Here is a 17239-nt window from a genome sequence, read left to right on the forward strand (position 1 = left end):
ACCGGAAAACAAAAATAATGATTGTAGACAGAGCAAATAATAACCTACCGCACATACATTAAGTGGAGAATTTCGAAGTGGTAGACACATTTGTATACTTGGGCTCCCTGATAACCAACAATGGCGATTACTCCTCAGAAATCAAGCGTAGACTAGCAATGGCCCGAACCGCAACAGTGATAAACTGATTAAAATATGGAAAGACCGAACAATTATTAGGAATACTAAGCTCAGGTTGGCCAATGCCCTTATTTTTCCCATTGCTACATACACACTGAAACATGGACTCTCAAAAAACCGATAGGAATAAAAGCGAAACCTTCGAAATGTGGGTCTAGAAAAGAATTTCTACGCGTGTCCTGGACAGAACATAGAACCAACCTGTCAATTCTGGAAGAGCTTCAGATAAAAGACAGGCTATTAAAAAAGGTAAACCGAGCATACCTAATTTACTTCGGCCACATAGCTAGAAGAACGGGGACCATGGAACTATTGGTAGTAGAAGGAAAAGAAAAAGGCCGAAGACCAGAGGAAGATCTCCAATACGATGGGAGACCAAATTAAGACTCTGGTGGGAAAATTCCTACATGAAGTCGTTCAGGCATAGGATCGCAGCCAATGGAGGCAACAAGCCAATAATATTTAGAGTTTCACCACTCCTCACAAGGGCTCAAGGAATGAGGAGGACTAGATAAGAGGTTAAAAATAATGTAAAGTGATGGGTGTCAGGAAGATATTTAATAATATTAATATTATAAACCAAATTAATAGCCAAAGAAATTATAAGACATTAATTCAGAAAAATTTGCATCGGCCGAACTTAAACTGACAAATCGGCAAGAGATATTCACATGTAATGAATAAACATAATGAAACGTATTTTGCTACATGTAACAGTCTAACGATTTGCTATGAGATATTTTCATTCTTAAAGATCAGATTCAAAATATACTAACCTCAAAACAACGGTACGGTTTTTCCCCAGTATGCATTCTTCTATGTTTCTTCATGGCTCCGGTAGAGGGAAAAGATTTTGGACATAAATCACATTTATATGGCTTTTCTCCTAAAATCATGTAATAGAGAATTTTTTACTACTAACTACCGACATGTAGGATATCTTATTATGTAGTATAATAATATTACATCTTACTATTTAAGTTTAGTCTACAATGTTATTTATCTGTATTATGTATCTGTATTATGATATCTTATTATGTATTATAATAATATTACATCTTACTATTTAAGTTTAGTCTACAATGTTATTTATCTGTTACGCCTCTGGAGTACATACTAGTATAAACACATGTGGCTTAAAAAGTAGAGAATTTTAATTACCAGATAAGACAACCCCTCACCACTCGCCAAATTCTGAAGTACCATGAAATAGAAGGCATTTTAGATATGAGGGTCGAAAGGTAGATTACGTTGGTCGATATTCAGCGTTCGAAAGATGATGTGTTTTGGAATAATATTTAAGACGAATTTGAGACGTAATTGACAGCCGGTCATATAAGAGTTTTTTTAAGACGGAATTACTTCAAATTCATTTTCATTTTAAGAACAAGTAATTTTGGTCGAATTAGTTATAAAAACAAATTTACGTATAGTAGTACGTAATCTACAGTATATATACGTAACCATCATTTATTTGTATATATTTGTGCTAATGAAGAACTGTTCTACATACACGGACTTTTATTTCACGTGTCTTCAACTAATCCTACATATAAAAAGAACGCAAAGAATAAAATTGTAGAAGCTTTTACTTCATACGTAACAGAATGTGAATATTTGATTCTTAATCGTCATTTATGCTATGTTATGTGGAACAGAAACGACAGTCGAAAATAAAAGTTACTACTAATGATTTCATCCTCTATTTTAAATTATGTCAGTAAGGAATACTTAGTTCAGTTCCACATTTTCTCTAAACATAACATATTCCAAAGTATTTAATCTACATCGTCGACGATGCAGCTATATTGCAAATTAACTAGGTAGTGTTAAAAAAGATATGGGAACACTAAAGTACACATGAAGTGGATGCTCAATTGCAAAATCTTTGCAAATGTAAACCTAGAGACACTTAAGTCTATTAGACATTTTAAATATCAATAAAAGACATTCATTGGGACATTCAAATGAAGGAGATTGAGAAAAAAACTAAATCGTTTCTCTGGAAACTTGAAGACAACTACACTAATATACAAATCATCAAGATTTTGTATCCCAAAAATACGAAAGCGGATAGAGAGAAATATATACTGAAAATATACCGCAACTAGTGTAATAACGGCCTAATAACGTCTTGATTTCGGATATAAATAAGATAACGTCGGATTTAAATATTATATATAATAGCAATATAATAAGAATTTAAGGAAATGGTTCGAATTCAGTAGTATAGAACGATTTAGAGCGGCGGTAGGGTCCGCATAGCCATGATGATTTCAAACCTGCGATAGAAGATGGAACTAGAAGAAGAGTATAATAGCAAGTGACTGACAATTCTCTAATATAAGGTTGTAGCATATATTTTAAAGACAAACAGTTCACTTAATCTTTGGACTAAATGCAGTTTCAATATCTTTCTGATATTTAAAAAACTTGAAAATACATTAATATTATCGGTCAAATTTTTATGTTAAAGCAAATTTCTTTTCATAGAAAAATTGGTAGTGAAAATTTAAAAAACTTACATATTTCTGTTTTATGTATAAAATGAATATTAATTAGCTGATAAATTTGACGAGCTTAAACTAAATATTCATATAAAATAAACCATAAAGGAGTAAGATAAAAAGGATAAAGGAAATTTTTGGACAGTTGATGAAAAATGTCGAAATGGGGTACCCACAGATTTTTTTCTAAATTTGATAAACGCAGAAGCTACCACCAAACCGAGTCCCAGACTTAATAAGTTATGGTTTTCTCATAGAAAATTTGTCGCTCGTTTTTCAAGCGACCTCGCAAATATTTTTGGATTGTTGGAAGTGCGGAAAGTAAATTTTTAAATTGTTTAATGGACTTGAATTTCTGAAAAATTTTGTCAAACCAAAAAGTTCATATTTTGTGCTGATTTTGATAAACTTTGATAGAAACTGAATTGCTCATTTGAAAAATATATACATATTATAGAAAATACTCCGTATAGCCCGAAAATTAGAAAAACTGTGAAATACTTTCTTTCAATTTTTCAGTTTTTTGCTAAAACAGTTTCCGTCACAGATGAATATATACATTTTTGTAATAATCTCGACCAGCTGTATTTATAGATATTCGAGAGGAAAAGAGGAAAAAAATTGGACGGCAGATAAAAAATGTCAGAATGGGTTCAATGGAATCAATGGGTTAAGGTTTTAATATAGAAAATTTGCCGCTTGTTCGCCACGTGATCTACAGAATAAGTTTCGGTACTTGCGTTAATTTTTCTTAATTGCTTAAATTTCTGAAACAGTTTGTCACACTAAAAAAGTGCTACATTTTGTGCTGACGTTGATGGATTTTAATAGAAAATGATGTGATCATTTAAAAAATATATAGACATGTTCTTATGGAAAAAAATTAACCGTTGGCTGGAAAGTTTGAAAAACTATGAAGCAATTTTTTCGAGTTTACCACTCTCTGTTTACACACTCACTGTTTTGCCAAACAGTGGGCAAAATGTAATATGGGCAATGAACCTTCTGGTAATAAGTTCGACCAAGTGTATGAATATTCAAAAAGAAAGGAAAAGAGAAAAAAAAAATTGGTCGGTTGATAAAAAATGTAAAAAGATATTTTAGAGGCCCATTTTTACGAAAAACTGTCGATTACGTAAGTGTAATCGACATGTTCTTATGGAAAAAAATTAACCGTTGGCTGGAAAGTTTGAAAAACTATGAAGCAATTTTTTCGAGTTTACCACTCTCTGTTTACACACTCACTGTTTTGCCAAACAGTGAGTTCGTAATATAGGCAATGAACCTTCTGGTAATAAGTTCGACCAAGTGTATGAATATTCAAAAAGAAAGGAAAAGAGAAAAAAAAAATTGGTCGGTTGATAAAAAATGTAGAAAGATATTTTAGAGGCCCATTTTTTACGAAAAACTTATCGTAAGTGTAATCGTATCTTAAATCAGTAAATATTAACAAATAGACAATATATAATTTGCAAATTTTACCTGATAGTAAAGCCTTTTTAGTGTAACAATAAAACATTGAAAACTTTGCTTTCAAAACTTCCACAAAATTTATTAATATATCTTATTACTACAGCTGTTTCAGCATAGTGTCCTTTTTAAGTGATCTATTTTTGATATGTGTTTACACTTTATAGTCTTTAACGGAATAGGTTGAGGAGGGGAGAACTGTTTGTGTCAAGTTGGTCATCCAAAATTATGTCTGTATTTTTTAATTTGTTAATTCCCATAGATTCCAATAAAGATAGCTTAAAGCCTTTATTTTGGATGTGAAGTATTAAAAATTCGTCATTAAAAGAATGATTATGATCTAGAAGGTGAAGTGCGTATGTAGAATCTGTTTTTCTATTATTGAAAGACTTTTTAAGTTCTGCTATTATATGTTTGTTAAGTTCTACCAGTTTGACAGATGTAAGTTTTTGGACAGTCGCCACATTTAAGTTTGTATACACCTCTGTGTAAGTGCTTTTTATTTTGGCTCTTGTTGTTTTTAATATATTTGCTTAAGTTGTTGTTTGTTCTAAAAGCTGGTGTTATTCCTTTCTTTTTTAGGTGTTTGGCTATTTTTGTTGATATTTTGTCTGTATATGTAATCGAGCAGAAGGTACTGGTTTTTGTCTCTGTTGGTGGAAATAATAATTTCAGGGCTTTCTTGTGTAGTTTTTTATTTAAAATTTTATTAATCGTTTGTTCGTTGTACCCATCGTTTACTGCTATTTGCTTAATGATATTTAATTCTGTCTTAAAGTTGTATTTTGACATCGGAACTTCTATTAATCTATGTAACATTCTATGGTAGGCTGCCAGTTTATGTTGGGTAGGATGGGATGATGAATTGTGTATAGTCGTGTCAGTATGGGTAAGTTTATGAAATAGGGAGAACTCAACTATACACAATGTATCATAACGGTCTCGTTATGATAAAAGAAGAAATGTGTCGTGATATTTGTTTTTGCAGCGCGCCTTGCACGAGAATATTTTTGTATATAAGCTTTTTTTGTGAAAATTATATTTGATATTCGTTGATTCTATTTAAGGTGGTATAACTTTTATTCATTTAGTCAAGCAATTCATAATCTAACCAGATTAAAAGGTATGAGAATAAGATAAGATGAATTCTTGTAAAAATTTATTATCGGAAAGTTTTTGCCAACAAATAGAAGATAATAAAATAAAACTAGTAGTTAAATAAATCGTCATTAATAACATAGATATATACACGTATGTCAAGAAATATATATATATATATATATATATATATATATATATATATATATATATATATATATATATATATATATATATATATATATATGTATATCATCATCATCATCATGTGCAGCTTTATCAACCGTTTCCAATTACGGTGCAGCTTCCCTTATTTCAATGTTATTTTATGTTCTTATTATTATTCGACGATGTCTTAGTTATACGTTGTTCTAATAATTTGCGCTCATTTGCGCCCATATTTTTCTATCTTGTGCTATTCGAGACCACGTTGTTCCTGTTAATTTTCTAATATCATAATCCCATCTGAGATTTGGGCGCCCCTTTGGTCTCTTAGCGTTCCTGGGGTACCACATAGTTGTTCTAGTGGTCCATCTGTTATCTGTTCTTCTTGCCATATGTCCTGCCCATTGCCATTTCAGGGATTTTATTCTTTGGATTACATCAGTCACCTGGGTTTGCCTCCGTATCCATTCAATTCTTTTACGATCCCTCTTTGTTATCCCTAGCATACATCTTTCCATTGCTCTTTGAGTTACTTGGAGTTTCGACGTTATTTCTCTCTTTAATATCCAAGTTTCACATCCATATGTCAAGACGGGTAATATGCATTGATCAAATACTCTCTTCTTGAGGTATAGTGGCATTTTGGACTTGAAGACTATGGAATTTCGTCCGAATGCTGACCACGCTTGTTTTATTCGTCTGTTGATTTCCGGAAGTAGTGATCCCGATTTATGTATGAGCTGTCCCAGGTATATGTATTCATCTACTACTTCTAGCGAGGTTTCATTAATTTTTATTTCCACGTTGGCGATCAGATCATTGCACATTATTTTAGTCTTTGCTAGGTTCATTTTTAGGCCTACCTCATTGCTGGCTGTATTAAGGTCATTAATTTGCAGTTGTAATTCTTCAGGACTTCTAGCAATTAGAATGATGTCATCAGCGAATCTAAGATGGTTTAGGTATTCTCCATCTATACATAGACCTTGGTTGTTCCAGTCTAATTTCCGGAAGATATTTTCTAAGGTTGCATTGAAGAGCTTAGGGGATATGGTGTCTCCTTGTCGGACTCCTTTCTGAGTGGGAAATTCTGGGGTATTTTCATATATGCTTACTCTAGCTGTGGCCTCTTTGTATATATTTGCTAGCGTTTCAACATATGGTTTATCTACTCCTTGGTCGACAAGAGCTTCTATGACTGCTCTTGGGTATACGGAGTCAAATGCTTTCTCGAAGTCTATGAATGCTAGCGCCAGTGGTAGATCATATTCTTTTGTTCTGCTCATTACTTCCCTTAATGTTTGAATATGATCCATTGTGCTGAAGCCACTTCTAAAGCCTGCTTGCTCTCGGGGTTGTGCAGCGTCAAGTGTGTTCTGTATTCTGTTGTTAATGATTTTGGTGAATACCTTGTATATCACAGGTAGCAAGCTGATCGGTCTATAATTTCTAATGTCTTCCTTGCTACCTTTCTTGTGAATAAGGATTATGTTGGCTGAATTCCACTTTTTTGGAATATGTCTCGATTTTAGGCAGTCTGTGTATATTTTTGCTAGGATTTTCCAAGTTGTTTGACCAGCAATCTTTAGAAGTTCGGCTGTAACACCGTCATTACCGGCTGCCTTGCCGTTCTTCATGCTCTTAAGAGCTGCCTCTACCTCATCCACGAGAACATCTGGTACATCTTCTTGAACCGCAATTTCTTCTTCGCCTATTTCTTGTGCTTCCGGAGCTTTATATAGACCCTCATAGAATTCGGTTACATGTTTTATTATTTCATCCCTATTTGTGATCCTTTCGTTGTTGTTTCCCAATGCTATTATTTGCTTTCTACCGATTGCCAACTTCCTCTTGGTTTTCCTATAGTTTTTATGGTTTTCGATTGTATTTTGTACAAGTCGTTCATTGTAGGTTTTTATATCTTCTGCGATTTTTTTCCGTATTACTTTGCACAGTTCGGTATATTCAATTCTATTAATATTGGAGTTAATTTTCATTTCTCTTCGTTGTTTCAGGAGAGCTGTTGTTTCATCTGAAAGTTTTCTATTGCTGTTGTGTGCTTGTGATCCTCCAACTTCTTTGGCGCAATTTAAGATTGTTTCCATTAAGTGTGTGCTATTCGTTGGGTCTTGTAATTTTTCTTGAATTAAATTTTGATAGCGTTCCGAGTTGTTGCTTAGGTTAGTGATATTTACCCCTGCAGTTGGTTTCTGGAGTAATTTCATTCTTTCTAGTTTAGTGTTTAGAACGACCCGAGATCTAATTAGTCTGTGATCGCTACCTGTTCGGAATTTGTTGAGCACACTTATATCCTTTATGGTTTTCAGCTTATTAGTTAGGATGAAATCTATTCGTTCTTGGTAGTTGCATTGGGAGCTAACCATGTCCATTTCCTATTGAGGTTCTTCTTAAAATAGGTATTGGCGATTGAGAGGTTCTGGTAATGTGCGTATTGAACCAGTCTCTCTCCCCTTTCATTTCTTTCTCCAATGCCAAAGTTGCCGACACATTGTTCTTGATTTGATTGTTTACCCACTTTGGCATTAAAGTCCCCGATTAGATACTTAAATTGGCTTTTGTTCTTGTTAAGCACCTCAGTTATTTCATTGTAGAATTCCTCTATTTCCTCATTGGAGTGGGATATGGTTGGTGCATATACTTGCACAATTTGGATGGTGTATCTTCTGGATAGTCTTAGACTTAGACTAGCTACTCTGTCTGAGGTGCTTGCTATGTCGATTATCCTATCTTTCCATTTCTTATTAATTAGGAACCCCACTCCACTTGTTCGTCCATTTTCTGTTCCTTTGTGATAGAGGATGGATATATATATATATATATATATATATATATATATATATATATATATGTATATATATATATATATATATGTATATATATATATATATATATATATATATATATATATATATATATATATATATTAATAAGGTTCCATAATTTTCAAAAATCAAATAGAAAATATTAAGACAAAAATCAAATCACCGACCAACAGAAATCGCAAACACCCTGTATATTATACTGTTTAGCATTAGTTTTAGAAAGTGTTTTTTTTTTTAGGAAAGTGAATTTTATACGTTCAAAGACATTCCCAGAAAATAAGAAGACAATATATTGGTTTTTCTAACGGTTTAGTTTTAAATAGACATTTTTGTAAACAGTTCTACCTTAAACTTTCTATTGTATGGATTAGCAAGAATTATACAATAGGGTAGGTTTATAAATAGTTTGTGAGAGGTCATTATCCTTTTTTCTCTAGAAATTGAAAATGTTTATTAGATGACCGACGGATTATTGGATAGGAGAAAGTTAGCTTTTTTTCTTTGAAGAAAGTAAAATTTGTTTGGATGGAGATACGTTCTGATTGGTTCAAGGAAAAAGAGGAGGGAGATGGAAGGATTTTGGATAGTTTTGCAAGAGAGAGGAAGGCATTGTGAATTGAATATCGGGCGAGTATACTATAGTTTTTTTTTGTGGAGACGATGTTGCTAATTAGCCAAGTTTTTTAAAAAAGTCTAGATTGTGAAAAGTTGTATTTGTGTTTGGTGGAAAGAGTTCCAACTGTGGTAGCAGACAGAAGAAATAACTGACATGCTGTAAGTAATAAACAGATGTATAGTTTTATACTGGACCAAGTCGATTAGTTGATATATCCTTGTGTCTGGAGAGGAGTTTATTCATGTAGTAAAGATTTGAAGCAGAGGAGTTTAGCAGGAGTATTCTGGAGAAACTGAAAGGTACGAGCAAGGTGGACAAGGCACAATCAAAAGAGAAAGAGGTGAAGTCATCAATTTTGGGAACAAAAGGTTAGTTTCGTCATTTTTAGAAACAGAGACTTTCAATCACGACCACCTATTTAAATTAGAGTTATTCGTTTTTTGTTGGTTTTATTGAGAATTAAATACATGATAATTTATCGGGAGTCACTAAAATTAAGAAATTTTATATTTGCATATAAGCTTAATTAATTTGTATTGATAATTGTGGATGTATGATTTGATGGATGTTTGAGATTTTTATTCTAATCATTGTATATGGTATATTTATGTTTATTCAAAATTTTTACTTTTATTATTTGATTGGTTTTTTTTAATATAACATTTGCTTTGTAAGTCATAATTGTGCTGAAATTTTATTTTCCTATTGTCTATCTTTTTTTTTTTTCTTCAAAGGCAACTAGCAAAAAATACTTTGAAGCCACGTTTTGTTTTTAATAAGTAAAAGAGCCCTGAGATATCATATTAATTTGTTAAGTGTCTTATTGCACTAAAGATATATAGAGAGATAAACAGAAAATATAATACAAGAGGCAGAAGAATTTATCCGCCTCGAAATGGATCAAAATATGAACGATTAACGGTGTATGTACATATACGAAATCATTAAAATAATTTCAGAGTTGTTAGAACTGTATCAGTAGATGTGGTTCAATAATTAGGAGGGGTAATTAAATGTTATACGGACAATAGTTGAATTAAGTTAATAAAATACGCTTAACAATATCACTGTTACATATACTCATGGTAAAATCACACGCAGTATGTTTCTCATATCAGTATATATGTGTTTCTCGAAGGTGAAGTTAAAGTCAGGAGTAGGAATTATTACTTAGAGTTGGCTTAGGTAACGATTTTTAAATTGAAATTGGGAACTATGGGAATGATACAACGAAAAATATAATATTGTTTTTCGCATGTGAAAAATTGAACAGCCTCAACTAATAGACTCTAGGTAGTATATAGAACATTCTAATATACCATAAACAAAAATTTAGAATCCACATCCTATATATCAAAATTGTAAACAAAAAAATCCTTGGCCTAATCTTTGACAGCCAAGAAATTTTGTTTAAATCGGTTGAAAATCCTTAAGACTTTTCGCACAATAACTTTGGATGAGACGAAGAAGTTCCTAGAATATACAAAACATTAATTCACCCTAAAATTGATTGCGGTAGCCAAATCTACCATTCAGCTTGCCAATCTCTATTACGAAGTCTATATACGGTACACAATAAAACCATCCCTCCCTGTGCTGGGACATTCAGATCCAGCTCAACCAAGACACTCTATCATAAATCCAGCGAACTGCCCCTTTCACTTAAACGCGAGCAACTCTTTTTGTCATACCCAGCTATGGTTTAGATAACCCTAAGAACCCAGTGGTCCATGCTATTAATTCCAATTCATTAACACAGAATATTACTTGCGAAAAGCACCAACACATTACCTTTACAATTAAGTCTCTACGAGGGACTTAATATCACAATTATTAAATTCCTCTTATGACACTTAATTGTAAGGGACAGTTATAAGTGGCCTAACACGATTTACGAATTTGTTTTATACACATAGATACAGTAATAGGTGATACAGTATTGTAACATATTTTGTCCACAACCAAAGAAGTTTTTATTACAACCTTAGTTATTGATTTTCATGATTTTCCTTTTTATGTTTGTATATACGACACTTAATTATGTATCGTAATTTGTAACTGTACTTTTTCACGGACGATTAGAAGCCAAGTTTTTAAATAAATAAATAAATTAGCTGATAGTTTACCTGTATGAGTCCTAACATGAATGTTAAGCAAATTTACGCCCTGGAATTCCTTATGGCAATAGTCGCAAGTGAATTTCTTTTTCTTTTTAGATTGTCCAGCATGATTTCTTAAATGCTCTGCTAAATTGTCTCTTCTGGTAAAGCAACGTTTACAGACCTAAAACATTTTTTTTTTGTTTTAAATGATTTATTGTAATACAAAAGCTCTTTTTCAATGTTATTGGATCGATTGATTTGGCACTTTTACTTTAAATAATGTTTGTAACTGAATAATAGAGAGCATAAAATAATATTGTAAACCTGTGTGTTGTAAAGAAAACTACTTTTATTTATTTCCAATGTAATTTCTATTACTATGAATATAAATATTTGCTTTAAATTGCTATTTTAAACCCTTAATAGGCGAGAAATGTTGTCGATAACTCGTTGATAAATATTTAATTTGAGAACAAATATGTTAGAGGAATCTTGATACTTAATGGCACTGTTATATATACAATACCGGCAAAAATTTAAGGTTAAATCCTACAAATATCGAAAAAAAATATCAACAATCAATTTCTAGAATTTGGTGGCAGAAATTGTAAGGATTGTACAAAATTGTTTGTACTAATGTGAATCTTTTTGGACATACATGCTTACTAAGATTTACTTGGTTATGATATATAGTTACAAATTTAATAAGATTGGCATCATGGCTACGCAAAAGATCTCTGCACTATCCTATATGATCTATTTTGTAGATTGAGTTAAAGGAAATTAAAAAATTTTGCCTCATGTGGTGTTTCAAAAGAATCTTTAAATAATATTATTTACGTCAATTTTGCGTGTTCATAATGGTATTCGAAAAAATTAACAGTACCGAAATTTAGACAGCTGTGAAATTGCGCGCAATGCGTATTTGTGTGATTGGGTCTATTTGTCATTAACTGTCAAATTAAGAGTGCTCTATTATTAAAACCGTCAGCGTCGTGAAAATGGTTTACATAAATAAGGAGACAGTGTTTATAGTAGAGCATTATTTCAGCTCATGCGGAAATGGACGGAATAATGGTCCAAGTTTGAAACAAGTGTCTGAAAAATATCGACAAAAAGTGTTTAACAGCCCTTAGTAAAAGTGTAATGTTAGCAGTCGTTGAGACATTTCGTAACACTGGTAGAGTGTTGTGCCAGAGCACAACACTTTACCAGGTACAAATCGTGTTAACTGTTTCCGAGATAATTGAGTCGTTCTATTGATGTTTCCCTATTGAGAGTACAACATCTACTCAAAATCCTGTCGAATTTCTTTAAAAATTGTAATCACATTTGAGATTTTGAAATATGGATATTTAAGTTAGTTAATCTTCTTGTTAGGTATGTTGCCTGTCTTATAAATACATAAAAATGCTATGCAACAAACCTGAGTTGAGTCGGTGAAGATCAAATAAGCGGTCAGAAAGAAGGAAATGATGGAGGGGGGTCAGTAGATCCATAAATTTCGTACTGTTGATAGCATTAGTATAGAAACATTTCTGTCAGTAATTACCGTGTAGCTATTACTTTAAATATGTTGAAAAATAATGCGCGCAGATGTCTAATATCACTGATGATTTTTAATGCTTGGTGAAATAACGTATGTATAAACATTTTAAAATGAATTGAAAAATTTTACATTTTTCTTCGTAGTGTGAGAATACAAATAAGTTAGCGAACGGACAAGAATTATCTGGCAACACCGCTGAAAACAGTGGAATTAAAATAACTACGCCTATTTTTCTATTGCATCATCCATTGTATAATAAATATGTTTATAAATCTAATAAAGTAATTAAAGCTCATTATAAAATTAGAAAGTTGTTTTTAATATTATTTTAGTTAAAATCACTTACCCTACATTCAAAAACCTTTCTAGGTTGTCCCATACAACCTGTTTGGCCAATATGTCTGTCCAGATGATATTTTCTTGTAAACTCTTTATTACACTCTTTACATTTAACAGACTTGATCGGATGGAATCGCAAATGATCTATAAGCAATTCCTTTGTGACAAAGTCAAATTTACATTCGATGCAAGGATATTTGCCATCTTTTGGATGTTCTATGCTTACGTGGCGTTTAAGGAAGTTGCTCTGGGTAAAAAGTTTATCACAAAAGTTGCATTTATAGTCACCGGTCTGTAAAAATAATTTTTTATAACTACAATTTTCATGACCAACATTCAGTTACAAAGTAGGAACAAACAACAGAAAATTATTTAAGAGCTAGTCAATTACAGCAAACTTATAAAATGTATTGCACATATTTGAGTTTGTTTTGATACAGTAATATAGGCTGCATAAAAATATATAGGGTGTCCTAAATTCAATTATAGAATAGGAGTGTGTCCCGGAATGGATTATAATCAATCGTTGGGGGGACGTCTACGTCTGATCCCGTATCATATTTGATAATTTTTACCGCAGTTGCTGACAAAACGGAACCAAACAATTCCAGAACACCGCATATAAATATCTACATAATTAGCCACTGAAAACATTCCTCCCTGATATTTGCTAATATTCATTTTTCTTCTTTAGGTACCGTGTCCGTATTCAGACGTTGGCCATCATCTTGTTTATTTCCCGAGACCGTTCTCTATCGGCTACTGCGCGAAATAATTCTTCTACAGTGCTACCACACCTGTGTTTAATATTACGCAGCCATGAAAGTTTCTTTCGATCAATCCATTTTTTTCCTTCCACTTTTCCTTGTATTCTAAGACGAAGTAAATGGTATTTGGGTCCTCTAATTATATGGCCGCAGTATTCTGTTTTTATTTTCTTTATGATATTTGTGAGCAAGCGTTCTGAATTCATTATGTGAAGAATATCTTCATTGGAAGTGTGTGAAACCCATGATATTTTGAGGATCCGTCGATAGCACCACAATTCGAATACTTCTAATTTGTTAAGCATTAAGGTTTTTAATGTCCATGTCTCATGGACAGGATAGGATAGACCACAGAACATTTCAGGACCCTCTAAACGTACTTTCGGAACTTACAGCTTTTTTGTAAGAGAACGTGCATATAAAATAGCGCCTCCCTAGTTCCTAGAACATTTCTAAATCCAAACTGCATATTACCCTTTCTACTTTTGTACAGAAGGAATACTCGGTTTTGTAAAATTCATAAAAGTGTCTTAAGTGTGTGGCTCATCAAACCGATTAGTCTAAAATCATTGCATTTGTTGGGCCTACTTTTCTTTGGTAATGTTATAAATAGTGACTCCCACCAATCATCTGGTATTATTCCTTCGTTGTAAATTTTGTTAAAGGTAGTTAAGTAGGTAATGGTTTCCTCATCCAAAAGTTTATGTAGCTCAGCAGGGATCTGATTTGGTCCAGGTGATTTATTATTTTTGGCTTGCTGTATCGCTTCTCTGACTTCTGATTTCAGTATACTGGGACCTCTGTCTAATTGGTTGTCAGAGGTAGTATGTGCATCATTCTAGAAGCATCGTCAAAAAGGTCACTGATGTATATCTCCCATTCTTTGCATTCTTCAAGTACGTGGGCATTTTTCAGTTTCCAATTCCGGAAATATTTTTAAGTTTCTTGTCTATTTCTGTACAAAAATTTTGGAGCCAAGATTCTTTGACTTGCTTAATTTTTCTTTTTATGAGTTTCATATTCATTTGATTGTGTGAAAATGCTACAGAAGGTCGGTTTGTATTCCAAAACATTTTAAACATGTAGACATCTGTCATTTATTAAACCCCTCCCTAACAGTTCCAAAACCTCTTAATTTTATATTGGGAATATAAAATGTATAACACATCATTAGAAAGGTATTTTGAAGGAGTAGTCAGGCATCCATGATTTTTCTTCCCGTATTAACTCAACTTTTGTCAGAAAGTATTGATTTATTACAAGTGTTGCATATCTTAAAAATTAAACGAAACGCATATGTTTCGCCAATGTGTCATTTTTTGTCTCATCTCAATAAAAATTATATTAACGAATAAACGAGTTAACTAACAAAAATAGTAAACTTGATTAGATATAACGCATAAAAATCAACTAAATTAAGATAATTTATGATACATCAACAGTTTACTCATTAGTCATAATTAATTAATTAGATGTTCAAAACAATATCCATCGACTTCCATAAAAGTATTCGTTTCCAAAAAATATGAAAATGGTCTTAACTTTTGTATTAAAAAAATACGTGAATTAACGTCGCTGTTACCGATCTTGTATTGTGTAGGAGAAATTAACTTAAGGGGTTTTGAACTTAAGTGGATCAATATATGCACAAATAGTCAAGCGGCTATGGAGGCTTTCAGGGACCATAAAGTAGACTCTAGAGTAGTATGGGAATGCCGAGAACTCCCAGAAGATGCCAGGTCATCGGGTAATAGACGACAAATGTACGATAGACCTCTTATTTGGCCCTGGTAAACACAGGTCTCTTGTATCAAAGATACATTGACTCTTCTCATAGCAACAGTAAGTTATGCCGAAACTGCCCTACTATGCTGGAGGTTCGGAGCCTCTGGGGCCTTTGGGGGCACCCTTGGGTGGAGACAGAGTCAGCGACCTGAGTTGCTCCTCTGCTCTCCTGTTGTGTTATTATTTCTAAACTCAAAACCCTCAGTCATTTCTGAGCACTCTGTTGAGATGTCCATTTTTGTTCTCACCAGTGCTAAGTTTATAATTCCCCAGAGTTCACAGCTCTGCTCTCTGTACCATGGTCTGTAAGGGGCAAGATGGTGTTACTCCTCGGGATTGTAGTGATTTTAACATGTGTATATTGTGCAACCAATCACAATATTTTGTCCTAATTAGAAGCTTTTGAACAGATTTTGAACAAATCACTTGTAAATGGTGATTAACTGACAGGAAATTTTAAAATTAAAATTTTTAAAAAGTCTCAGATTAAAAGTTAACTCTTAAAAATAGCGATATATTAACAGGATGATGAAATTTATTTACCAGTAACACAATAATAAAATTAATTCTGTTTTTTTTAAACATCAAAAACACATCATAAAACCCCGAGCACGAGTTATGCTAATATAAAACCAAAGAAAACAAGTAATACAAAAAATTCACCTGATGTGCTGTATCGTACGGCTCTCCACAACATGGACACAACTTCAAAGTTAATGGATCATCATATTCGAATTCATCGCGTTTTTCGTGGTTCACTGTGATGTGGCGTTTCAAACCCTAAAATATTTTTTATTTTTTACTATATTTTCAAACATAACTAATGTACAGTACATGTTTAAAGTCGTCCTGCCCCTCTACCCCAACCAACTATATTATGAACCATAAAACTTAAAATTAATAAATTTTTGGGTTCTTAAACTAAGACTGCTTTTATGTGACGTAACCATTAAAAATAGCTGACAGGCGCCATTTAGTAAAATTATTTGAAATGGAATCACTTTCCATTTTCCCATACACTCACATGACACCATCGAAATTTTTCTTAAATGCAAATATATGGTGTGTAAGACTTTTTGAAAGCTTTTATGTCAATTAATATGTTTCTAGATTTTTCTGTGGATCTTCAAAGAGATTTTAAAATGACGACTGTTTTATATTCAATGGCGACAGAATAAAAAGAAATATGAACTACACCTAATAATTTGGTAGTCTGTGATAGTCAGTGAATGTGATGGTTGCTTTATTGGCTAAATAGAACAGTGGCAAAACAACGGATAACACAATACAAGACTGATTATATAACAAAAAAGATTCAACATTCCACTTTCGACCATTTCGACTTTGAATAAGATAACATCAAAATGTTGGCAAACGAAAATAATTATAAATGGTTCCTAGAAAAAATGAGAACAGAGACGAATTTAAAGAAGATATGAATTCATCAAGAATCGAAATTCTGGGAGAGCATATTACCATAGACATCAACATAGTTCAAAGCAAGTGGACCAGAGGGAGTAACTACGGAATTAATAAAGAATGGCTCAGAGAAATTACACAGAATGATCACGGTGATATTTAACGAATATATTAATGGACATCCAACACCAGATGAATGGAAAACAGCATATATGACCCCAATATATAAAAAAGGTGACAGGAGAAATTGTAAAAACTATAGAGGGATATCGGTCACAAGTTCAATGAGTCGACTATATGGTCGAATACTACGGGACCTGATAGAGGAAGATTATCAATCGTCTGAAGACGAAGAACAAGGAGGATTTAGAGCAGGTCGTTCATGTACAGATAGCATCT

The 17239-nt window shown here is 32.7% G+C and overlaps 1 protein-coding gene across 2 annotated transcripts in view; it reads right to left on the reverse strand.

The window, feature by feature from the left end:
• Nucleotides 1-17239, reverse strand: part of LOC140441353 (uncharacterized) — a 51088-nt gene that overhangs the window by 3851 nt on the left and 29998 nt on the right. For both annotated transcript variants that reach the window (XM_072532022.1, XM_072532023.1), the window contains exons 4-7: nt 16085-16201; nt 12877-13161; nt 11006-11162; nt 957-1066 (exon numbers count right to left, since the gene is read on the reverse strand). In XM_072532022.1, coding sequence (XP_072388123.1) covers nt 957-1066; nt 11006-11162; nt 12877-13161; nt 16085-16201 — 669 coding nt within the window. The remainder of the gene's footprint in view (nt 1-956; nt 1067-11005; nt 11163-12876; nt 13162-16084; nt 16202-17239) is intronic.

Source organism: Diabrotica undecimpunctata, chromosome 5 (assembly GCF_040954645.1).
Source record: "Diabrotica undecimpunctata isolate CICGRU chromosome 5, icDiaUnde3, whole genome shotgun sequence".
Taxonomy (NCBI): domain Eukaryota; kingdom Metazoa; phylum Arthropoda; class Insecta; order Coleoptera; family Chrysomelidae; genus Diabrotica; species Diabrotica undecimpunctata.